Raw genomic sequence first — 25,315 nt, 5'->3', positions numbered from 1 at the left:
CAAGCATTACCCCAGTAACAACATGACCCACAAGTGGGATTTCCCAGCCCCTCATCCCCAACACAGAATCACAGACTGCTTTGGGTTGGAAGGGACCTTTCAAGGCCATGTAGTCCAACCCCCCTGCCATGGGTAGGGACACCTTCCACCAGACCAGACTGCTCAGACCCTCATCCAACCTGGCCTTGAACACTTCCAGGGATGGGGCAGCCACAACTTCTCTGGGCAATCTGTGCCAGTGTCTCACTACACTCACAGCCAAAAGTTGCTTCCCAATATCCCATCTAACTCTGCCCTCTGGCAGTGGGAAGCCATTCCCCCTTGTCCTGTCCCTCCAGGCCCTTGTCCCAAGTCCCTCTCCAACTCTCTTGGAGCCCCTTTAGGCACTGGAAGGGGCTCTAAGGTCTCCCTTCGGGATCAGCGATACCGGGGCGGTCCATCAGCGGAGCAGCAGGAGAGGGCGGGGCTTTTGGGGAGGGGGCGTGGCCCATGCGAAGGCGGAGCCCCCGCCCCGCCGGCCCCGCCCCCTCCCGCAGCTGCGCGGCCCCGCGCCCGCCGTGCCCGTGGACGATGGTGGCGGCCCGGGGCGCTGCCGCCCGCCGCGGAGCGCTGCTGCTGCTGCTCGCCGCCCTCGGATCCTGCCCTTTGCGCCTCGTCCGTGCCGGTGAGTGCCTCTCCGTTCCCCCGCCAACCTACGTCCATGTCCTCTCGCTGCCCCCGCGGATGCTCGTGTTCCCTCCCACGACGAACCCTGGTGCGGTTCCCCCCCCTTCCTCCACCATTATCCCCACTCCCACGACGGATCAGCATCCACGGGTGCTCATGTTCCTGCGTGGAAGCAAGGTAGGAAATGCCCCCCCACGTAGCCCCAGTGGGGTTTCTCACACCCCTCAGCGCTCCCTGGGGACGGGCAGCGCCGCACCGTCACCCTCCCGCCCGCTGCTTCAGGCGGGGACCTGGCAGCGGCTGGCAGCGGCGCAGGGCTGGTCCCCAGCAGCTGTTTGGTGGGGCTGGAGGGACCCTGAGATGTTGGCGGGGGGCAGGAGGGAACCACAGATATGGATCTTGAAGTGGGGAGACAGCATGGAGTCATGGGAGCGGCCCACAGGAAGCACCTTTATTGGCAGGAAAAAATACTAAAAGAACCACAAAACCCCCCATCAAAACAAAGGAAAAGCCAAATAAAGGTGCTGCTGTGAGCGAGCCATCCAGGGGAGCTGCCGGGAGGGCTGCTTGGGAGGGAGCCCTGTTTGCCCACCTGCCTCATCGCCCTGGGAGTCGCTGCAGCATTGCCCCGCGGGGCTGCTCCGGTGATGGTGACATTTCTGCTCTCTGCTGGGGCAGAAGGAATGGGTGAACTTCGCTCCCTCCCCACAGCACCACCCTCAGCCACCCTGCTTGTCTACTGAAGCATTGTTTTGGGGCGTTCAGGTTTGATTTGTTTGAGTTTCGGGGTCTGAGTTAGGGCATTTCCCCTCCCGAGGGGTCTGGCACTGGATATGCTCCGTGTCCCCTCGCTCTGTGCCCACTGCTGGGGTGTGCAGGGCTGCGATGGGCAGAAACACCACCCCAAAAACCCCAACTGGTCACCCTGCCTGCGGGGAAGGCTGGGGCTGCCCACCACTCCCACACCGGGGAGGCGCAGTGTCCCGACCTGTGGTACGGCCTGTCTCGGGCAGGTGCTTTCTGCCTCGCTGGCGCAGGAGCCGGGAAGGGCCTCCTGGCTCCCAGCATTGTTTGCGGATCCAATATTGTTTCCTTGAGCTGGCTCCCGGCGGGGCAGACGCTGGGCAGGCGGACGCCGGGCAGGCAGCCTGCTGTCAACCGGGGCCCAGGCGGCCTCGCTGTGCTCCCGCCTGCTCTGAGGGACAGCGGGAAGGTGCAATAATTGTTAAATCTCCCAGTGGATCAAAACATCCAGATGCTTCCATGCTGGGGCATTGGAGGTGGACGTGGGGATGCTCCTGCACTCCGCCTCTTCCCACGAGCCAAGGCTGGGGTGGCCCAGCCAGGGGTACTGCTGACGCAGGAAGGAGAGCCGGGCAGCTCCAATGCAGCCATCAGTGATCCGGCACAGTCTCTGCTGCTCTCGAATTTAAGGGGTTGGTGTGGGATCATCGGGGCTGGCAGTGCTGCTGGGGTGCGGTCCCTCGAGGGGCTGGTGGAGTGGCTGTGCCTGGGGGCTGTCTAGGGGGGTAGTTTCCCCTTCCCCTCCTTTCCCAGCCTTGCGGGTGCTGCTGGAGGTGAGACGAGCGCGAGGGGCCTGGCTCTGCAGCAGCAACCTGCTCCAGCACTGGGATATTGCATGCTCTTGGCGCATGTGGGGTTGGGATTTTTGGCTCAACCTCTTTGCCCTGTGAGATGCTGGGGCAATTTGTCTTTGAGCTTTTCCTGATAGCAGCATCCCATTGCCGGGAAGTCGAGGTTGTGCAGCATATGTCAGTGGGGAGCTCCAGGCGGGTTTCTCCTAGAGAAACATCCCTGGGATGCTGGACAGGGAAAGGAGTCACTGTCCCGCCCCCACCACCTTCCTCACTGAGCACAGTGGGGCACAGGAAGCGTTGACTGTTTCTTCCCACTGTATAATTGCCCTTTCTGGGTAAGTGGGGCAGAGCTTGGCTTTCTCTGGGGACAGCTGTGAGGTGGAGATGGTAGGGCCAGGGGCAGCTCCCGCCTGTGGTGTGCTGGTGAAGCTGACTTCTGAAGGGCAAGGAGAGAGTGGGGGAGAAAGTCCTGGACCACCATACCTGTGTCCTCCTGCCTCTGTGGCTTCATCAAAGTTTTTTCAGGTGGGGATTGGCATCTCCTCTTCCTCGTCCAGCACTGTGATCCAGAGCCCCTGCAGCAGATGCCATCTCCCAGGATGCAGCTGCACATGGCACGGTGACATCCTCATCTTGCCGTGGGCCTGATCCGAGCTGGAGGAAGGGCAGCAGTGCTTTGGAGGTGCTGCAGGGTGGTTTAGGTTTGCTTGCTGCTCCTCAACTGTTTTTCTCCCACGTGTCCCTATCCAGTGCACCTAACTTTGGGAAGAGCCCTGGCCTCGCCTCATTTTATGGCTTCATTTCCTGGAACTTGAGTGAGAGCCAGACTCTCCCCCCTTCCTAAGTAATTGAGTTGACAAGTTTTATCTATTATTTTTATTATTATAAAAAGAAATGTTTTACAAATGCGATGATGGGCTAGAACCCCATCTTTTAATAATCCTGAACCTCCCAACCCCACTACAACAGTCAGCACTTCACATCCCAAACATCCAGAGAAGCTACTCAGCACAGCCCGAGTGGTTCTTTCCAGTCCAAGTGACCCATTTGGCCGCATGTGACCTGCCAACTCCACATTGCTGCTCCTACTTGTGCTGCTCTGCCGGGATGCAGGTGGGAACATGGATTCTGGTGCTGATACCAACTGCCCCAGCTCTGCGGTGGTGCAGGGACTGCTCAAGGTCCCCAGCTGGGCACGGCAAGGCAGGAGCCATCCCCTGGGAAGTTCCCATGGCTCAGCCTGTGGGTGAGATTGTCCATCTCTTGGCTTTTCCTTTGTCTGCTTGGCCATTGCTGCACTGGGGAGGCGTGAGGGGCACAGTGGGCACAGTGGCTCCACAGACCCCCATGCTGACCATTGAAACTGGGACAGCTGTTGGGAGCAAGGCAGCAGGGCTGGTGCTGTGTCTGTGGTGCTTGCAAGGGCCTGGCTGCCCTGCCGAGCTCCCTGGGGCTCTACCCGGTGGGTGAGCAAGGGGTGGTCTCTGAGCACCCCAGCATCCTGTGGATCGGTCTGCAGAAAGCAGACCCAGCTTTTTCTTGAGGCACAGTGAAGGTTGTCCAAGTCCCCCCAGGAGCAGTTGGCAGCAGTGGGCAGTTGTTCTGCTCAGCCACTCCATCCCTTTGAGCCCCTCATGGCTGCATGTCAGGGTGTCCTCTGCCACGCTGGTGCAGACCAAGTGTTACCCCACACTGCAGCTGGGGTGCTGCTCCCCTAGGAGCTGTGTGCCGCTCTCAAGTTTAATTTTCCATGCAGTTCTATTCTTGGAGACAATGTCCCCACCTTGTTCTCTAGGGTTACATTTGCTGAGCTGGCACCTTTCCATGGGAAAGGACCTCTAGTGGGGGCTAGATGTGGGGGAGCTGGGACATGGGGCACAGGCATCCCGTGGGGCTCTGCAGGCCAGTACCCATGCCAGGGACCTGGGCAGGGCTCCCTGCACAGGCCTGAGGAGGGCGAATGGGTGGAAAGAGGCTCCTAATACCTGTGATCCCAATTGCAGAATCAGCATCAAGGAAGAGTTTATGGAAGAGACAGGGTGAAAGTCCCTCACCCTTTCACTGCAGCTGGCTAGGGACCCACAAACCCATGTGCATCTCAGCCGTGCCTTGTGGGTGCTGGTGCAGGGAGAGCTAGAGCTTGGGCAGGGAGGCTGAGGTCCTGGAGCCTGGGTCATGTGTAGGGTCAGGTCCTTTGGATGTGCATTTTCCCTGGCAGCTCTGGAGATGGGTCCCCCACCCCAAGGACCCCTCAGTCCCCAGGGGTGCTCGGGTTCTTCCCACAGCACAGAGGAAAGACACACTGGGGACGTTTGCCTGAAAAGTCTCTTCTGGGCCATGGGGGTATTAAGGGAGGTAATCGGCTTAACCCTGACAGGCGCTTCCGGGTGGGAGCGGGGAGAGGGGGGTGACGGTGTGATCAGGACACTGGGGACAGGGAGGTTGGTAGTGGGTGCTGGAGACTAGAGGGGTGATGGGGATGTTTGAGATAGGAGGGGTGTTGGGGGTATCAGGGGTGACAGTGTAGCAGGGGCAATAGGAACAGGAAGGGTCATGGGATGGACAGTGTGCTGGGCACAGGAAGAGATGTGTGGCTACACTGGGGACAGGAAGGGTCATAGCATGGTGGGGACAGTGGGAATGGGAAGGTTGATGGGGGCTGCTGGGGGCAAGAGTGTCAATGGGGTGATGGGGTGATGGGGATGTTGTGGACAGGAGGGGTGGTGGGGGTGCCCAGAGACAGGAGGGGTGATGGGATAGCCTCTCCTCAGGTACAGAGTGCTGGGTCCCTGGGCGCAGGGTACAGTACCTGCCATCAGTCTCAGCCCTGCATTAATTCCACAAAAACAGTACCCCGGTGCTTGGTCTCCACAGGAAGTTCCGAATCTACTCAGGGGGACAGTGGCTCCCCTGGGCCAGCTGCCCCCCCAAAACCCCAGGGCCTGGCCCCAGCACCACTGCCAATACTGGGGCGTCTCCCTTCCATGCCTGGACGTTAGCCAGTGCTGCTGCCACAGAGTGACCAGTGCTCCGAACGGCAGCTGCAGGCCTGTAATTAGCCACTTTGTGAGCTAATGAGAATTGCAACGGGAAGAAACTGGCCATTAAGTGCCTGGAGCGAGCTTTGAATTGAAGGAAGGAAACATAGCTGGAGGAGGTCCAGGTCCCTGCCTTATCCTGTCCTGGAGCACCACGGGCTGGCAGCTGCCCATCTTAACCCGTGCACACCATGGCGTGTGCTGGGGTCCCTCCTGCACAGATGGAGGACGGCAAAGCCTTTGTGGGGGGAGATTTGCTCTTTGGGTGGGAACCCATCTCTCTAGATGGGTGACATGAGAGGTGACATATCAGCTGAGGGGTGGCAGGGACCATGGCTCATGGTGGAACAGGGGTCCCCTGGGATCCTGGCCCCTCTTCCCTTCCTGTAGAAAGGAGACTGTGCTGGAGGTGGAGACAGGAGGTATGGAAGGTACAGCTCTCCAGTGCATCCTTAACACCTGTGGGTGCTGCCTGGGCTCAGCTGGGGGTCAGCAGTGGAGCGTTCCTGGGGAGCCCACAGCTCTTGTGTGTAGGAGGAGCAGCTCTGCCTTGGGGATTTCATCATCTCGCATCTGTTGGGGATTATTTCCCAGCCACCTGCTAAATCGGGAGAGAGGGCAGCCCTGGTGAGCTGCTGTAATGTGACCCATCCTGTGGCCATCCTTCCTGGCTAGGATGGAGAGGGTTTCCCTGAGCTGGCTCTTCCTATGGGGCATAAACCCCCAAATCCCTGGGTCCAGCTCTTTTAGCACCATCTGCAGTCCTTTTCCAGGAGCCCTGGGATGCTGCATTCACCAGCACCCCTGGGATGCAGCTGTGCATCCCGTGGACCCCCAGTTTCTGGGCTCTGCCCCATGGGACATGATGACCCCACAGGTCTTAATCGCTGGCAGTGGCTGAGTCAGTGCCATCGCAGAGCCAGGTGCAGCCCCAGCTGGGTGGGGAGCTGTGGCCCCTGTGTTTCTGCCTGCTTCTGGCCTTGCGTGTCCACTGGCACATGGTGCCCTCCTGGGGTGCCCTTGCCAGCCCTTGTTCCAAAGGCTGTTGTTCCACTGGCTGTTCCTACAGCCATAAAGGTCGGCCCCTATGAGCCCAGTAGCCATGAGTAAGGGGCTGTGTCCCCAGATGCCTGTTTCAGGGTCATGGGCTGGTGGGAGCGCCAGGGCTGGTGTGGCAAAGCAAGGAGTGGATGAGAGGAGCTGGGCAGACAAGCAGACTCCCCACCCTGACCAAACTGCCTCCAATCTCCAAGGGTGTTTAATCAGCAAAATCATGCCAGTGCCTCTTTCTCAAAGGCTGCAGGATGTCTCCAGTGACAGCGTGGGCCGCAGCGGGGGGTAGGATGTCTTTGACTTTGCCAAAGAGCATCTGGCATAGGTGGGCACAGTGGTGCTGCTCCTCTGGGCGGGTATTTCCAGCCCGGCAGTGGGATCACATGGGAGCCTATGGCTGTTCGCAGATGGCTGAGCTGCGCTGAGCTGTGCTGGCCCCTGGCCTGGCAGCTCCTCATGTGCATGGGCTGCCCTCTCTCACCTCCCCACCATCAGCAGTGGCTCCACAGGGAGAGCTTGCCTGAGGCTTCATCTCTGCTGTGGCTCACTGGACAGGTGGGCGCCCTTGAGGTGGTGCCCTGCTGATGGGCCAGTGCCCAGGAATGCCAAGAGGAAAGAGCTGGACCCTAGTCCTTCTCTCCAGACTGCTCAGCACTTCAGGTGGGTCCACGGTGCCAGGGCTGCCCATTCCCTGCCATGCTGGCACAGCAAGGGTCCAGCACCATGCTGTGCTGCCCATTGTGGTGTCTCAGAGCACCCCAGGGATGCAAGGAGGGGTCCCCATGCCGGTGCTTGCTCTGCACCGTGGCCCTGGCCACCAGCTGCTTCACCTGTGGCATGGTGCCAAACCTGCCCAATAAAAAGGGAATTAAAGAACCCCACCTCTGTCCCATCCCCAGCCCCGGTGGGCTCAGGGCAGGTGTGAAGCCTGCTGGTTTTTACTTCAGCAAAACCTGATGAACAAGACCTGAAGTGGGTGGTTCAAAGAGCAGCCAGGTGCATTATGGAATGGGGTGGCACCAGGAGCAGCCTGGGGTCCCTGACACGGGTGGATGTGCAGTCAGCGAAGCAGAGCCAGCAGCAAGTTTGGGTGGGCAGCCCCAGGGAAGTGGCATGTGGCACCTGGTTTGCCTTTTGCTCTTTTTTTATTATTTCTTCTCTTCCTGAATATCTGAAGCCACTTGTGGCTGGAGACCCCCTGGCACAGTGGAGGCACAGGGGAATGCAGTGGTGCACATCCTGGATGTAGAACAGCCTCTGCGGGGCTGGAGCTGTGGCTGGCAGTGCCCAGGGGTGTTGGAGCTGAGGTACCAGGGGGTCTCACTTGGCTTGATGCCCCCCTCACCTGCCACAGGCAAGGAGGGCCACATCTTCTACTGCCTCCTGACTCTGCCCAGTCCCTGCTGGTGTCTGGATCCATGGTTTGCTGGAGCTGTTTCCATCCATCCAGGTGCCATCTCCCCTTCCCACAGCCCTACCACTCCAGTCCTTCACCTTGCATGGCAGGCAGGCTGCCAGGGCAGGGAACAGGCATTTTTCTGGCCATTTAGGGGATTTGAGCAGTTATGACACAAAATCCCACTCCCTCAGCCTGGTGGAGACTACTTGGTGCTGCCCCAGCCTACGATCACAGGACCAACTTGGGATTTCAAAATGCTTGTAAATGGAGTCTCCCCTAGAGCAGGGGCAGGCTCAGGGAGAACACCGGTGGTTGGGAGGTGATGCGCTTGGGGATGCCAAGGGTTTGGCATCTGCTCGCCTCTGCAGAAGCCTTACTCAGCCCTCCTGTCCCTCTCTTTCCCCTTGGCATTGAACCTGGAGCAGGACAAGGCTCTGGAAGCCCATTGTGATGCCCTCAGGGCTGCAGAAGGATGTGCACCTGTGCTGCCTGTGTTCCAGGGCTCCATGCTGGTGGCCCCAAAGCAGCAGCAGCAGAGTGGGTGTGGGTTGAGTGCTGATGGAGCCATTTCCCATCAATCCTGGATGTTGCTCGTGGGAGCGTTCCCTCCCTGGGAGCAGGGTGCAGTGAGGTGTTTGCTGTACAGGCAGGGAGAATGCTGCCACGGGGTCCCTGTGGAGGTTCCCTTGTCCTCCAGTCTGCAGCATGGGGCTGCTAACACTGTCCCTTGGCCATGACTGAAGCTGTGCTGGAGATTGTCTCTGCTGGCTGAGCCAGATCTCAGTGCCTACCAGCTGCAGCTGGGAGCCAAGATGTGAGCCCCGATGGCCTCGGGGACGGGAGTTGGTGGCATGTGGCCTCTGCCTGACCAAATCTGCTGAAGCACAAAGCAATCACTTCCAGCTGCTCCCTCTTGGTGGCATGGCATGGCCCAGCGCTGCTGCAGGATGAGGGGCCAGACTGGTGGCCCTGGCTGTGCCACATGCTCCATCCTCAGCAGTGACATGATGTGGCCAGCGTCCCCCCACTCCCAGCTTGCGGGGTCAGCATTGCAGAGCCCCGCTCCACTGCCTCCACACGTGGGAGGGGGCTTGACTGCTGCATTTTTGGGGGCAGGAGCACAGAGGTGATGTGAGCAGCTACTGGCAGTGGTGGGGCTCCCATGGGGGCTGCCTGAGCAGTGGTGCCAGCTGTGCCCAGGAGCGGGGATTGCTCCAGGACTGCAGCCCAGCCACCAGCATAGTGTCTGACCTGCAGTCATGGTGTAACGCCTGTGGTCAGGGCGTGTCATCCGTGGCTGCTGTGTGCAAAAGGAGTGGTGCCAGGGCTTGGTACCCCAGGCATCCAGCCTGCCATTGGCTGTGTTAGCGCAGCTGTCAGCAGTCATGCCGTGACCACCTGGCTCCCCTGGGGGGCCACACCCCTGGGCACAGACAGTGGAGCTGGGGTGTTGGGGTGCCTCAGGTAGGAACCCTGTTCCTACCTGCTGCTGGACAGGCTGTGGGCAGGGGGAAGTGAGACCTCAGGGGCTGGAGTGTGGTGGGGAGCATCACATCAGCCTGCCTGCCCAATGCCTCCCTGTCTGCCTGCCCAAGGCCTGCTCCAGAGCACTTCTTCAGAGCCAGGAGCAATTTGTAGAGCCAGGAGGGAGCCCCAGACAGTGCCAGCTGGCAGAGGAATTGCTGGGAGGGCCAGCAGGCTGCAGGCAGGGCCCACAGCAGCTCCCACATCACCTGGCTGGAGGAAGAGCATGAGGAAGAGGAGGAGGAGTGACCTTGGAGTGGAGCTGGCAGACACAACACCACTGCAGGCCCGACAGGGGTTGCTACCGCTGCCGGGGCTCTGTCATATCCTCGCCATGGTCTTTCCTCAGCCACAGTCATGCGCTAGTGTGCAGGGCCTCAACACGGGAGGGAGACCTGCATCCCTGTTCCCCAGACACCCCAATATACCCCCATGTCCTGGCTCAGTGCCCATGTCCCACCAGGGGCATATCCTGCTGCCATAGGGCCGCTGGACCCCAGTGGTCCCAGGCAGGTTGCTCTGGTGGGCAGGTGTTGCTGGTGCAGGGATTATGAGCACCGACACCAGTGCTCAGCACTACTTAATTGTCTTCTTACATTCACTTTTATCTCTCTGTCTGCGGCAGTGATGCAGCGAGGGCAGTCCCTGCTTCCCGGCCACCCAGATGTCCTCCTCGGGTTTATTTTTGTTTCTTTTCCACTTATATCTATTGGCACAAGTTTGGAAGAGCTGCTTCACCCAGGCTGTGACTGCCAGCGGCTCCATGCCCTGCCCAGGCACCTCCTGTCACAAGCATTCTGCTGTCCCCGAGTCCCACCCCGGGTGCCCAGCATGGCTCTCCCCAGGGTGGGTCCTTGGGGATGGGGGATTGTGCTCAGCTTTCCCCCATGGATAACACATCCAGGGGCCATGGACACACATCTTGCAGTTCACACACCCACATTTCCTCCTGGGCACGGGTCTGTTCCTGCTTACATGTGCCCCTAGCTTGTGCCCACCCACTGTCTGTGCTGGCTGCAGGGTGTCCTGTGCACCTGCTGCCCTTGGGCTCAGCTCCTGTCTGGGATCCTGCCTGCAGGGAGCCACTCACCTCCTCCAGCACTGGCGGCTCGGCACAGCCCTCAGCTTGGTTTAAGGGGTTACCCCAGTTGTGCTGGGCTGGGCTTGCTGCCCACCTGTACGGGAGCTGTGCGCCATGGCAGGGCAGTGACAGCAGCTGAAGCATCCTCCTCCTCCCAGCACCCCATGTCATTGCTTGCTCCTCTGGTCTGTACCATCCTGTCAGCAGGTCCATGCTGCCCTTCCATCCCTGTCCCTCAGGATCCCAGCCTGAGTCTCTCCTGACCGCCCCACCTGTGGGCTGGCCTTGCTGGGCTGCACTGATGCCAAGCAGGGGGCATGGTTGGGGTGGGGGCATCCCAAACTCTCCCAGATTCAACAGCAGCGTCACCTGTGCAGAGGCAAGATGGGGCAGCTGCAGCGGGTATGCTGGTACAGGTGGGTGGCATGGTGGTGACATGGCCACAGCTGGGTGGAATTGGGACCCATGTGCTGTGCCAGTCCCATTACCCACCTTTGGGTGGGTATTCAGGAGGGTGAACCTGTGGCCAGGGCACTGGGGAGCCAAGGGGTGGTGGGAGGGGTCAGGTACACCCAACATGGAAGCTGGACCCCACCACCTGCCCGCTTGAGAATGGACAGATGGTACCTTATCCCCCAGGGCATGTATGGGTGTGCAGGGCTGGGGCAGCATGGGGGGGCAGGGTGTGACAGCCCCCCAGGGTGACAGTGGTCAGGGGTGGAGATGCCCCCGTGGTGCCTGGGTTCTGGCACACACGGCACTCAGTCCCTGTCACGTAGCATGGCATTGAGGTGCCCACTCCCACCAGCACAGGGCTCTCACTGCTGGGCTTTGAGGTGGGCTTAGAGAGTGGCAAAGCCCCGTGGGACCCCTCAGCCCACGGGGTGCCCACGCAGTGATGCCAGCTCACCATCCACTGACTGGTGACACATGGGGAGCTCTGAATTGCAGCCTGTGACAGCTGGGCAAGCACAGCTCATTCCTCAAACAGAGATAACAGCCTTCGCTGGGATCCAGCCTGGGCTTTATTTATTTACCTGGTTGCTGGACTCTGGCTTGGGGCTTGTGCTCTGGCTTGTGCCCCTGTAGCCCCTCCCACTCCCCAAGGTGGCTCTGAGGGTGTTGTCGAGGTCTGGCACTGCAGGGTGACCCTTGCTTGGGTGGCTTACTCCACCAGTCACCAGCTTTTGGCAGCACCTGTTTTGGGGGAAGTGTTTGCATGAGCCTGTGGCACAGGCGCTCTGGTGTCCCCCCCAGTGACCCACGTGGCTGTGGCATGTCCCCAGCCTGGGGCTGTGCAGTGCCACATCATCTTCCTGCCCCTCATTTTTAAACGGAGTGGCCTTGAGAGTAACCCCAGAGAGGTGCAGCCAGTAACCAAGTCCAATTTCTGTGCTTAAACACCTGATTATTTTCCCATTAAGCACTAATTGCCCCCCAGCCACCTGGCCGAGGCCTACGGCAACTCCAGGGAGCAAACCTGGCTCCCACGGGCAGAGTGGGCTCTGCCTCCGAGCATGAGCGAACACCCTCCAGCTTGCTGTGCCTGGTGTGGGGTTCAGCCAGCTCTAAAATTGCAGCTGCTGCAGGAGAAACCTCTACAGTGAGGGCAGCTCTGCCCCTGACACTGCCAGCCGGAAGGGGAAGTGATGTGTGCCTCAGGGGATGCAGTGGGGAGCAGGCTAGTGGCCATTAGTAGGGGTTGCACCCTCTGGTGAGCAGTTTGATGGTGAAATATGGCCATGCAGAGGGCGGGTTGCTGTGGGTGGCATATCCCACTCATCTGGCTTTGGGGTGACATCCTTCCTGTGCCCTTGCCAAGGGAGCAGAACTGTCATGATTCGTGTCTTGGCAGTTCCGTCTTGTTCCAGGACTCTCCAGTGTGCACAGGGTGCTGCCTCCCTTGCCCCCTGGTGTGCTGTAGTGATGGGGATCAGGACAGCCCCCAGCGTTGGGGTGCCCCTCCTCGTGGGGTGCTTGGTGCCAGGGCTGCCCCCCAGTGTTGCCATCCCTGGGATCCAGGACAGGCAGATGGCAGGTGTGTTGCTGGTGCTAGTGTGGGTGGCAAGGGCTGGCAGGGCTGGCTTGGGGTGCGTGGGCTAGTGCTGGAAGCAGCTCCTGCTGTGACTCATCGCCAGCCCGGGGGCGGCCAGCCTGGCCCTGCTCCCGGTGCAGCCCCACAGCCCTGCTCCCTACCCAGTGCTGCCTGGAGGAACACTGTGGGCATGGCCATGCGTAGCAAGGTGAGGGGCAGGGTAGGGCTGCACAGCTGTGTGCTGTGCCCCCATCCATCTCTGCCTCCCATCCAAATGCGCTCCCTATTCAGCTGCACTTCTCCTCCAGCTGTGCCCCCTCCAGCTGCACACTCCCATCCAGCTGTGCCGTCATCTTTGCCTCACATCCAGCTCTGCTCCCCATCCAGTTGTGCCCCATCCAGCCCTGTCTCCCATCCAGCTGTCCTCCAATCCAGCTCTGCCTCCCATCCAGCTGTGCCCAACCTGAGTGCTGGGCATACTGAGGGTCACCTGTTTCCGCACTGCCACCAGCTTGTGAGGGAGGGACACTCATGCTCATGCTGTGGCAGGACCAGCAGTGTCACCATCAAAACCAGGCCCCCAGCGTGTCCCTGCAGCCCCCCGCTGAAGGTGACACCTGAAGCCTGGCTCTGTGTGTCACTGTCCTGTCTGGTCACAGTTCCTCCCTCCAGCTCTGCACATGGTTGGCCACCCAGTCCAGGACTCAGCTTTGTACAGGACACGGAGACTCTGTGTCCCCCTAGGAGGTCCCGCTGGCCTGAGCCTGCCTGGGGTGGTGAACCAGGGTGCTCCCGGCCATGACAGTGCTGCCGTGGTGTGATGGGTCAGGTGAGGTGGAGCATGGGGGGCGCATGCCTGTTCCCAGGGAGTGGAAGTGCCCCGGAGCTGACATGGACATGAGACACCCCATGACACTGCGAGGGAGGTTTGGGGTGCAGTGCTGGGAAGGGCTGGCTCCCACTGCTTCCCCTGGGCAATGCCGAAGGGATGGGATCCTACTTGCCAGTGCTAGCACTGACCTGTCACAGCCCTACTGAGGCTTTGGGGGGTTGATTTGGGACTTTTGGTTTGACAGTCACCACACGAGCTTCAGTCTGTGCTAGTTGGATTTCAGATCCCTGTGTGGGGCAGGCTGGGGTGGGAGACCCTGGTCACTGCCAGATCTGTGGGGCTCAGAGTGTCCTGTAACACATCCTACCATGAGATGGTGACAGCCCTGGGGCTGGAAGTGTGGGAGTATGGTTACTGGCTGCTCTTCCCTGAGGCAGCAAACTTGCAGGTCATGGGATCACAGACTATCTCAAGTTGGAAGGGACACATAAAGATCATCGAGTCCAACTCCTCGATCGTTAAGCCTGTCGTTAATTGCAGCCAGTAATAGCTTTCTGGAGGCAAAGCAGGGCCAAGGGATGGCTCTGGTGAAGCCCTTCCATACCTGGGAGCTGCAGCGAGAGCATCCTGGGGCAGCTGGATCCCATTCCAAGAGGCCATGGACAGACCTGGAGGCACATTTGACCCCTCTCCTCCTCCTGAGCTCTTTTCTCCTGTCCCCACAGCAGTGTCCTGTCCCCGGAGCCTGGACTGTGCCCTGCAGCGCCGAGAGTTCTGCCCACCGGGGTCAGGTGCCTGTGGGCCCTGCCTGCCCCCCTTCCAGGAGGATGACCACGGGCGCTGTGTCCAGAAGCAGTTCTCACCCAGTGGTAGGTGCACCCACTCCACAGCAGTCCCTTCACCCCCTGCCTGCACACCTGCCCCTCCCTTCTGCAGCTCTGGGAGGTTCTGTGCCTCAGGGAGCACCCTGCCCCATCAGCACCCCATCCTCTGCTCTCTCCTCTCCATGGCAGCCATATCTCTGTGGGGATGGCTGCTCTGCTCCCTCTCACTCTGCTCACCGCAGCTGAGGGGTGGTTTTGGGGTTGGCAAGGAGCATGTGGACCCCACTCTGCTCCCCATGCATCCTCCTTGGGTGACTGCGTGTGGCCTTGCCAGCACCTCAGGGTCCCAGGACCGCTGGGGACAGGAGGGGCCCAGGTGGCTTCCAGGGCTCTCTGGGGTCTGCCTGGCTGTTCCAGGGTGCAGGCTCTGCAGGAGCAGGGAGGCAGTTTTCAGCACACAGAGCTGTGACTTGTGCTGACCCTGTGGTCGAGACAAATGGGTGTCCACAGCCTCACCCACCCCGGGGCTGAGTTGAGACATTGGCCTGTAGTTCAGGGCTGCTGCCTCCTCCTTGGGTGATGCCCAGCATCTGTGCCAGGAGGGCTGGAGTCGGCAGCACCAGGCAGGACCGTGCCTGCCTACGCACTGGGGTACCAAAGGCTGTGCAGGGTATTATTCCTGGCTCCTTTCCGGAGGGATATGAGGGGCCGTGACAGCCTGGGTGGCTGCACTGTGCCAGTGGGGAGAGAGACAGGCAGCATCCTGGGAGCAGCAGCCCATGGTCACCCATCCCACTGCTGCTGCAGTAGATGGAGGGTGCTGCCGGTGTAGCCATGGCACTTATGCCCCAGTTTGGCTGCAAAGACAGTGCCAGGCACAGGCATTTTTTAGCATGACCCTCAACTCTTCATGATGCTTGGAAAGCTGTGGCAGAGCTGTCCCTGCCCCTTTGTCGTGGGGTTTTATGCAGGTTTGACACACAGGTGAATTAAGACCATAATTAGGGCTCCACACAATTATTTTTCCTGTAACTATAGTGGAGCAGCCTCTGTGTCTGGGGAAGAGGCCAGGACTGGCCATGCCCTTGGGCTGCTCCTGGTGTGTTCTGCTGGAGACCATCTGGATGCAAGGTGACAGCTCTGGAGCACCTCTGAACCACCTCCTGCTGCAGAGCATTATAGCATCTCCCCCTCGCCTGCCCTTCTCCATCTGCTCTTTGCTCCCGCTGACCCCAAAAGCCTCCTGCTAAGTGGGGTGCCAAGTCCTGGGGAGCTTCCAAAAACATGCAGGGTGGCTTGTCCTGTGCCAGGCAAGATGGAAAAGTGCTAGTCACTGACCCAAAGAGGCAGCTCCCCTTGTATTTGAGTTCCATGCAGACATGGAGGGGGCCTCTGGATTTTGGTGGATTGCTTTATGTTCTTGAGCACGTTCAGGGTCCTGTCGGGGGGCAGCCAGAGCTGCTCTTTGCCCACGGCTCAGCCTGGGTGGGCACATGGGGGATGGCAGAGCCCAGCATGCCTTTAGTGCTGTTCCTCGTGGCAGGAGCATCAACCTGTAAATCAGAAGGGAGACCCCAAAGTGAGGCCCTTTGGCTGAAATGGAAGTGATGGCTGGAGGGGATGAGAGGTGATGGCATGGGGATGGGGTCCAGGCTTGGCATTTGACAGCAATCAGGGGTTCATCACCCCTGCCACAGGCTCCTTATCCACAAGTATCAAATGGCTTTGGCAGTTGTGTATGTTTTATTTTTTAATATGAAGTCTTGGAAGCAAATTCCCCTCTCAGAAGGGCTGCACATGCGCTGGCATCTCCATAGCAACCCAGCTCCTTTCTGAAGAATGCAGCCACAGTTGTATCTTCACCCGGAGAGATGTAGGACCACGGTACCATGCTCTGAGGACCCACCCTGGGAGGATAGTGACCATCTGGGTCTCTCCCAACCCCATTCTATTGTCCCATGCAATGCCACTAGCTTGTGGCAGCAAAAGTGTGGGTACTAGGGTAAATGAAAAAGAGGGATCCCCTCCCAAATCCTCTGTTTTAGCATCCTGAGGATGCCCAGCTCCTCTTGATGGGGAGGCACCAATTTTTTTTTCATGAGGGCTTTTACATCCTGCCTGTACCTTGATCTGGCAGCAGCACTGGAGAAGGTTGCAAGGATGAGGAGGGGCTGTGATAGCTGCATTTTGGGGGGGATGCAAGGCAAACAGAGGGGACTGCTGTGGCTCAAGGATGCCTAACCCTTTAAAGGGAGTGCCCCTTTGCTGTGTGGTTAGGGATACTTGAGCCACTTGCAACTGCTACTGATGCTGATACTGGGATCTCAGCTGCTGCCGGATCCCTGGCAGGAGCTGGAGATCCTCTCCCGAGAGCAGCTTTTTGGGATAAAAAGCATCATTTGGGGTCTCAAGAGCGATGCATGTGAGTGGTGTGTTCCTGCCATTGGTGGCAGTGGGGGTGGGTCTCGGCATACCCGGCACAGACAGCATCAGCACAGAGGTGAGATGGGATGCATAGAATCTCGATGCAGTGCATCCTGCAAGCTGGCTGCCTGCACATGGCTGGTGCTGTCTTGTGCAGGGGTCTGAGCCCCCCAAAATCCCATGCACATCATGGTGCTGCATGTGTCTGTGCTGTGATGGGTTTGAGTGATGTGCTTTGGGCTGGTGGGCCCCATGCCTGCTTCCGCTTGACCAGCATAGAGACCCACCAGGCTGCAGGAAGCACTTTGGAAAAAGGGGGAAAAGGGGATCTAAGCTCACATATAGGGGGGTTCCCCCTTTCCCATTTGCTGGGCTGCTGGCACCAAGGAGGGTATCAGCCATCCTGGGGCAGGACTATAGAAATCAATGGATTTGTGCCCTCCTGTGGACACTGTCAGCCTCAAATTTCCTCTGCCCGGGGCAGAAGTCACACTTGTCTCTCCTTGGTCACTGCTGTCCCCAAAACATCACGGTAACTGGTGAGACCTCGATGTGTGTTCCAGGGTTGAGCCCTGAGGAGGGAGAAGCCCCCAGGAGGGGTCTGGGGGAGAGGGGAGGGGCTACAGTGCTCTGCACCATCCTGGCTGTGCTATCCTGCTGCAGGCGGCAGCGGGACCTACCATGAGAGGGCACCCGCTCCCTGCACAAGCCCTGCCTGCACCTCTGAGTGCCCTGTGCATGTCCTGTGTGTCCTGTGTGCCCTGTCCCTGCCCTGTGTGCCCTGTGTGCTCGGCCATACCCTACCTGTCCTGTTCCTCCCCAGCATGCCCAACCCGCTGCAGCATCTCTGCTCCTGCTGTTCCTGGGATGGTCAGGCAGGAATTGGGGCTCAACCTGGCCCCCTGTTCCCTGTAGCAGCTCAGGGCAAGTGTCTCACCTAAGAATCAACCTGCCAGTACCATCTTGCCTTTGTATGTTTGGATTTATCCTCCAGGGCTTTCCATCTGAATATGGGCAGAGGGAACAGGCATAGGGATGGGGATTGGGATGGGAACAGGGATAGGACAGGGATGTCTTCTGCCTTTGAAATTGAGATTAATCCTGTTAAAAGCAGCGGTGAGTGTCAGAGCTGGACTCTGCTCAGTGAGCCTGAGAAGAGCAGCTCCATTCCTGCTCCACACTGTCACCTTGTGGGTGGGCAACTCCAGGCTAGAGTGGGGGTCCTGCCCATGCCTGATGCCACAGGAGCCCTCTGCAGGTTGGATGTCCCTGGTGAGCACTGTGCATGAGATGCCACCCATGAGATGCTGGGCCAGCCCCTGGGGATACAGGGTGCTTCTTGCTGCATGGGGCACCCCTACTCCCTTCCCAAAGGGGCTGCATCCTACCAGGCAGAAATCAGCCCCTCCGCTGGAGCGAGGGCTCCCACACTCTGTTGGACAGCCCAGCTGAGCCCTGCTCTGGGGTGGCTCCAGGGCCCCTGGGCTATAAAGAACAATTTGAGGTGAAAACCAGTGTTCAGGTGTCCCCTGCCTGCGACTCACCCTGCTGGAGCTGCCCCTCACCCCTGTGGCAGAGGGGCAGCGGTGGGGTGTCTGTCCTGGTCCAGCTCCCATCCCTCCATACTCGGGGCTACTGTGTGGCCCTAGGGGCAGGGACATGAAGCATGTCCTGCACAGCAGATGCTGGCACCCTGCCTGCTCTCACAGGATCTGCAGGACCTGCTGCCTCTGTCAGAGGGGCAGACACTGTTGTTCCTTCAGCCTCCAGCGTTGCTGGGATGAAAATCCCTCCAAAAGCAGCAAGGACACACATGGGTCCCAGGTCCCAGCTTTGGGAGGGCTGCATCTGAGGGGGCTCAGACTCACCACCACCTGTGTCTGCTGGAGCTGGGCTGCAAGCCCCTTCTTGAGGGGGTCTGGGGGTGGGCACACGGCTGCACCCTGCAGTGCCCACCTCATGCCCACGCTCTCCCGCAGGACGGACCTCCATTCCCAGCTTGGAGGCAGAAATTGATTTTCTGGCAGATGTGCTGGCCAGGCAAGAGGCTCCTCACCACCGCCTGGTACAGGATGGCAGACCCAGGAGTAAGTGCTCTCTCCCTACTCCCAGTGGTACCAGGGACCCCATGGCATCCAGATCCTGCACCCCAGGCTGGTTTGCCCTCCAGAGCTGCCCGGCAGCTGCTCACAGCTGTGCCTTCTCCTGCAGCCACGCTGGTGCCCAACGGCAGCAGACAGCGCCTGGCCAGCGGGCTGAGAGAGGGGCAACTGCAGCGGGGTCCCACCAGCACCACAGCAGCCGCCACCCTCCCCACCACTGCCACGGTCCAGAAGAACCCAGTGGAGGCATCCCCCATCCCTGCAAATGACAACGTGGTGCTCGGTGAGACTCCAGGGACTCGTGGGAAGGGGTTTCACACCCTCACCAGGGAAGCATGGGCTGGTGGCATTGTGCCACTGGCTTATCTGCTGTCCCCCCTCGGTGTCCCCTCTGCCTCCACAGGGCTGATCGTGGTGTGCACAGTGGCCGGGATCTCGGCGCTGATTGTGGCAGCCGTCTGCTGGTGCAGGTGAGCCGGGGCTGCTGATGCAAACCAGTCCCTTGGTGTCCCTGTGCCCTGGACAGTGTATTCCCATGCTTCCCAGGCATGAGGGGTTGGAGGAGAGGCAATAGCTGCCCTTGCCGGTTTCCCCCAGCCATGGGGTCTGCTGGCCGGGGTGGGAGGACAGTGGTGAGACATCCCCATGCCAGGTGCAGGCTCCTGTTGTGGGCATTGCTGTGGCACTGGGTGCTCACACTCCCAGCACGTTGGTGCCTCGTGCCCAGGCCCCATGGGATAGAGGCGGCTATGCGTGGGGGTGCCACCTGTCATGGGTGCCATCTCAGGGAACAGGGATGTGAGTGGGAGAACTGAACCCTTCTGACGGTCACTGGCTCATGAATGGAGTCGTCTGCTCCCATAGTTTCCAACATCCACTAGGATGGACTAGAGAAGTAATTGTCCACGGTGCTGGGCACTGGTGAGGCACCTCAAATCCTGGGGTCAGTTTTGGGCCCCTCATGACAAGAAAGACATTGAGGGGCTGGAGCATGTCCAGAGAAGGACAGTGGAGGTGTGGAAGGGTCTGGAGCACAAGTCTCACGAGGAGCAGGTGAGGGAGTTGGGGGGGGGGGGTTGTGCCTCAGGGCGGGGTATGGGGGGGGGCAAGGCTCAGCCTGGAGAAAGGCAGCCTTCTCACTCTCTACAAGTCCCTGACATAGGAGCCGGGTGGGGGTTGGGCTCTTCTGCCAGGTAACAAGTGACAGGACAAGAGGAAATGGCCTCAAGTTGTGTCAGGGAGGTTTAGGTTGAATATTAGAAATGGTGGTCAGGCACTGGAACAGGCCTGCTCAAGGAGGTGGTGGAGTCACCATCCCTGAAAATGTTCAACAAACGTGGATGTGGCACTTGGGGACATGGTTTAGTGATGAACTTGGCAGTGCTGAGTTTCCGATGGACTTGATGACTTTAGAGGGCTTTTCCAACCTTAGTGATTCCATGATTTTGATTCCCCTCCCCGGCAGGCTGCAGAAGGAGGTCAGGCTGGCGCAGAAAGCAGACTACTCGACCCAGCGAGTGGCCAGCCCCCTGCCCTACGACAAGATCTCGGTAAGGCATGTCCCTCCCTGTGGGGTTTTTGGTGCTCTGCTGGAGGGATTCCTACATTGTGTAGGCCCCCCACCAGCCAGGCTGGGGCACTCCGGAGCCTGGTCTCCACAGCTGTTCCTGCTCTCTCTGCAGCCCGGGGACAAGACGCTGGCTCAGAGCGCCCAGATGTACCACTACCAGCACCAAAAGCAGCAGATGATCTCCCTGGAGAAGTAAGCAACCCGTCAGCAGACAGCATGTCCTGCCGTTAACTGGGGTGCCCCTAATCCCTGGGCTTCAGCCCCTCTCTCTTTAAGATGAAACTGGATGTGGCACTTAGTGCCATGGTCTGGTAACCACAGCGGTTGGCGGTAGTGGATCGAGGGTTGGACTTGATGATCTCAGAGGTCCTTTCCAACCCATCTGATTCTATGATTCTATGATTCTCCCCCACAGGCATAAAGAGGAGCCCAAGCTGCCTGACTCTGCATCCTCTGATGAGGAGAATGAGGATGGAGACTTCACTGTGTATGAGTGCCCCGGGCTGGCTCCGGTACGCGGGCGCAGGGGAGCTGGGGGTCCCTGTGCATGTAGGGGGAGTCCAACATGTGCCTGGGATGTGTAAGGACCTTTTTCCACATGTTCTTCATCAAACCTTGAGGTAGTCCAACCCCTCTGCTCCCTCTCATTGGAGCTCTCCAGGGGCAGGAGTGCATGTTCTGGCACAAGGCTTTTCCCTGGGAGCAGAGAGCCAGGGCAGCCCTTGGCACACCTGACCCACCTTCCCTGTGGTGCCAGGGACACGGTCACTTCAGGCTCCTGAGCACCAGGAGTGGAGGGGCTAGTCCTAGTGCCACCCCAGCGTCTGGAGCATGGACCTGTGACCTCTCAAAGCCAGGAATGTCCTCACTGGCTGGCAGGGGACCCAGGGGAAGGGCACCTTCTAACAGCCCTGGGTACAAAGAGCACAAAGGGCTGGTGAGAGGGCTGGTGAGAGGCCTTTCACATGGTAATAGGTGCGGAGCCCGGCCATCAGGGCCCAGATGGAGGGTCATCATTGGGTCTTTACAGGCCCATTAAAGGGCACTTGATGGCAGGGAGGCAGGCAGTCGACTAGGCACCCTACTCCTGCTGGGGGGCCCATCCTGGGGTCCCCAGTCTGAGCAAGGAGCCCTATTCCTGACAGCCACCCTGGGAATGCTGTCCTGCGATCCCCAGCCCAGCTGTGGGGTCCCATTCCACCTGGGAGGGTGCAGGACTCTCACCCGCTGCGACCAGGGTTCGATTCCCAGCCCCCCGGGCAGATGGAGCTTGTCAGCCTTGTAAGGCAATCCATCTAAGAGAAGGTCACTCTAAACAAACCTACGTTCTGGGGCCCTCACTGCCACTGTCCAAGCTTGCTTGGCCCCGGCAGATGAACCTCAGGATTAAAGGGTGGGCTCAGTTCAGCGCACACTGGGTCTCACCTAAAAAATCCACTGCGCAGGCTCGAAGGGTTAATGACCTTTCCTAAATCTTCGCTCGCGAAGACTGGCCATTATTATTTACCCCAGCACCCCCAGCCCCACCTGGCAGGGAAGCAGCACCTTTTCAGGAGTGATGAGGGTCCTGGTGTGTCACCCCATCGCAATCCACTAGGTCACCTCCCTCGTTCCTGCCACGTTGGGGTTCAGACCCAAGCCCCTTTGAATGGGGCAGCTGAACCCCAATTGTTTTCTGACCTCCTGCCTTTTCCTTTTCCCATCCCACTCCCTCCACCATGGCAGACTGGAGAAATGGAAGTGAGGAACCCGCTGTTTGACGACTCCTCCTTACACCTCTCCAACCTCAAGTCGCACCAGTAACACCCCTCCAGACTCCTGCACCCGAGCTCGCTACAGACTGTGCCTGCAGCCGGGGCCTGGTGGGGCGGCCCGTGCCGGAGGGGCACCCACAGCCGGCCAAGGACCACAGACCCCGCGCTGCCAGACTGTTCGCCTGCCCAATAAACACCCACTAACAGCTATGGGAGCGGGGATTGCCCCCGTTTCCAGCGTCCTTGTCCTCTTTGCTGCTGTGATCGCGTCCCTGCCTTGCCCTTTGCTTCACTGCCCTCGGGGACATGCCAGCCCTACACGTGGGGGGTGGCTGCTGCTTTGGCACAGAAACTGGGGGGTCTGCGGCACTGTCTCTGCAGCTGGCTTTAAGGAGGGGGCTGCTGCCCTGGCTGCAGCTAGGCTGACGTGAAAGGGATGGAGAGAGGGTTAGAAAGCAGGAGAGGGCCAGGAGGGCTGGGCATGCTCATGTCTGGCATCAGGGCTGCCAGCCTGCCCAGGGATGGAGCCTTTCCCTGGAGCAAGTGGCATCACTAAGGGCTTCAGTGCCCATTCTACCCCCTCCTTCCCAGCCTGGGCAGCCCCTGGCAGCAGGACAGTGCTCTGGGAGCCAAGGGCAGGACCAGGAGTGGCTCAAGCAGGTGCTGGCATCACTCTCCAGGATGCTCCTTCAGATGCTGCCCTGGGGCGCAGACAGTCCCAGTGCCACTGTGGCCTGGGAGCCCATGCCAGGCGGTGCTGGCAGAGGATGAGCTTTTTCTTACCCCAGGCCGTGGTGGGGTGAAAACTCAGAAAAAGGGTTCAGGATTTTGTTTTTAAGCCTATGTGGCTGTGGGGGAGGAAGGAGCAGGACTGAAGGGAGCAGAGGTGGCTGGGAGGGGTAGCCAAGGCATGGAGCCCACGCCCTGGCAGCATCCCTGTGGAGTCTGGCACTGCGCACTCTCCAGGCATCCCTCCGTGGCAGGAGACAGTCTCCCCTGCTCCATCTCAGGCACCTCCTGGGCCTCAGACACCCCCTGCACCCCTCTCTTACCAGTGTCCAGGCTCACCAGCCCTCACCAACACGTCCCTGCTCGGAGCCCAGTGCTGCTCCCCAAAGCCTCCTGGGTGCATTGGCCGTGACCTTCCAGCAGAAGGCCCAGGACAGGGTTTGAGTTACTTTTCACAGATTGTGGCTTCATGTCCAGACCCTGTAGTGGTCTGTCATGACCACAGGTGACCTGTTGCATGGGGGTGACCTCTTGCACTCACGGAAGCCATTGCACGCTCAGGCAGACACAGGCAGGGCAGGCAGCAGTGGCAGGGACGTGCCGGTGACATGGTGGTGGCATGGGGCCGTTACCGTCCCTGTCCCTGGCGGGGTGGCTGACAGAGGCTGTCACAGCACAGATTCTGTCCCCATGTCCTGTGCTGCCCCTCCCCATGGGCTGCTGCCCCTCTCCCCACACCTCTCATTGTTGTTGTATGAATTGTAGTTCTTTTAAAAGATTTTATTAAAAGACCGTGTTTGAGACCCATGTGAATGTGTAGTGTGGGACCCACGGCTCCGGGGGTTCCTCTCGAAGCGGGGTGGGTCAAGGAGACAGGGGAGGGAGCATGCAGTGGGTCCTCCAGCCCCAAACCTTCCTTGGGGAATAGCGAGTAGCCATCCTGCTCCTGCAGCTGGAGGAGCCTTTAAAAACCTTTCGGAAGGGTTTTCCCACACAGAGAAAGAACTGAGGGTTTATTTTCTTCTCAGTATTTGCCAGGAGAGGTTTCCCCAGGGAAGAGTCGGGTGGGAGCCCCCGCACCCAGCCCTGAAGCACCGAGCACCCACCCTCCCCTCCTCCCCTCCGCACATCGCTCCCAGGGCCCTTCGCACCTCGGGAATGGCAGATAAGGGCTATCGCGTCCCCTCATTGTGTGCAGCCGAGCTCCTTTGATCACGCCAGCCCCCCCATCAGGCTGATACCATCTCTCCTGGTTTCGGCAGCCGGAGGTGGGTGCTGACTCACCGCGAAAGCACTAGCCAAAGCACCCAGCCGGGATGCTTCTCTCATCGGTTCTCCAGCTGCAGCCGTGGGTGATGCGCACCCCAAATAACCCAAGACCCCCCCAGGGCTCAATCCTGGGGAAACACATCCTCCCACCCCCTCTCCCGAGGTCCTCAAATTTGTCCTTCCTTTGTTCTCAGAGCTCACCAATCTCTCAGAGCACGTCCAAACTTTTTGGGAAGTTCTAGCTTGGAGTAAAACCTGTCTGTTCCTCCTGGGAAGACCCCCTTGCTCCTGGTACAGCAGTTGCAGGAGCCCTGTGTCCCCTGGGAATCTGCATCCCCACAACATGTGCCGGCACGGAAGTATCATTTGTCCAGGGCCAGGGGCACCTGTGCTGCAGACATCCCAGGACACCGTGGGGCTGGGTGCAGGGTCCATGCTCAGGCCCCTCCTCAGTTTTCCCAGCTGTAACACAGCAGGGAGGACCCACTGGTGTGTTCGGGCAGTGTGGTGGTGAGGGTGTGACTGTAATGAAAGCCCAGGGTCTTTGTAAAGAGGCTCTGGGATTTTCCCCTCAGACAGGTTTGGAAGAACCGACTCCAACCTGCCCACCCAGGCCAGCTGCAGCCCAGCAAGCTGCACTGACAGGGAGCAGGTCAGTGTTCCTCCAGAAATGGGGCTTCTGGAGCTCAACCCCCTGCCCACCCTTCCCTAGAAGGTCCTAGGGTGACCCCTTCATCATGGGACCCTGACCCAGCATGTGCAGGGCTGCAGCCCCCTGAGGTGTGATTGCCCTCAGTGGGCAACTCAGGGGGACCCAGCACAGGGCTTCTCCATCACCTGCCACAGTAAAGGGTGGGCTGACCATGAATAAAACATCATCTGTGGTCATCCACTCTCTTAAAATCTCATCCCCAAGTCACACCAGTGCCACACCAGCACACGGAGCAAAGGGAGGTGCATCTCTGCCTCCCCCCAGCCTGCTGCCATCTCAGTGAGCCAGAAGAACAGATGCCCTTCTTTCCGTTCCCCTTTTCCTCACAGGATCTCATTGATCCCTAGCCGCCTTAGACCACAGAGCCTGGCCAAGCCTGGAGCACCAGCAGGTTCGGCCATGGGGTGATGGAAGGCTGCATCCATCCTTCTCCTCTGGATCAGGCAGAGGAGACAGTTGGCCATTGGTGCTCAGTGACCCCACACAATAACCAGGCAGCTTACATAGCTCCCCCAAAATCACCCTATTGAAATGTAGGGGGGGACACACACCGAGAACCCCCACTGACTCCCTCCACATCCCCCAGCTAAAACCATCACTGCCACAATGGGCCTGGCTCCTACAAAGGGGCCGGTTCAAAGTCAACGTCTCCCTTCCCCTCCGTCTGTATATGAAAAGAGCAGGAATGCGTTTGAGGGCGGGGGG

The 25,315-nt window shown here is 59.5% G+C and overlaps 1 protein-coding gene across 3 annotated transcripts; it reads left to right on the top strand.

Moving 5' to 3' along the window:
- Positions 1-555: 555 nt before the first annotated feature.
- NPDC1 (neural proliferation, differentiation and control 1) lies at positions 556-23,436 on the top strand. 3 transcript variants are annotated; one of them, XM_017834635.1, is made up of 9 exons: positions 557-664; positions 13,952-14,095; positions 18,454-18,561; positions 18,686-18,859; positions 18,980-19,046; positions 20,042-20,126; positions 20,259-20,338; positions 20,562-20,658; positions 21,872-23,436. In XM_017834635.1, exons 1-9 carry the CDS (start codon positions 571-573, stop codon positions 21,947-21,949), a joined length of 927 nt encoding a protein of 308 aa, XP_017690124.1. In that variant the 5' UTR covers positions 557-570; the 3' UTR covers positions 21,950-23,436. The 3 variants fall into 3 exon arrangements, with proteins under 3 accessions (XP_017690123.1, XP_017690124.1, XP_017690122.1); XM_017834634.1 differs by having other exon boundaries at positions 556-664; positions 13,955-14,095; positions 20,042-20,338; XM_017834633.1 differs by having other exon boundaries at positions 20,042-20,338.
- The last annotated feature ends 1,879 nt before the right edge of the window (positions 23,437-25,315 follow it).

This window comes from Lepidothrix coronata, unplaced genomic scaffold (genome assembly GCF_001604755.1).
Source record: "Lepidothrix coronata isolate B3197 unplaced genomic scaffold, Lepidothrix_coronata-1.0 Scaffold237, whole genome shotgun sequence".
Taxonomy (NCBI): domain Eukaryota; kingdom Metazoa; phylum Chordata; class Aves; order Passeriformes; family Pipridae; genus Lepidothrix; species Lepidothrix coronata.
The sequence above is the reverse complement of the archived record's forward strand: the minus strand, read 5'-3'. Positions and strand labels throughout refer to the sequence as shown.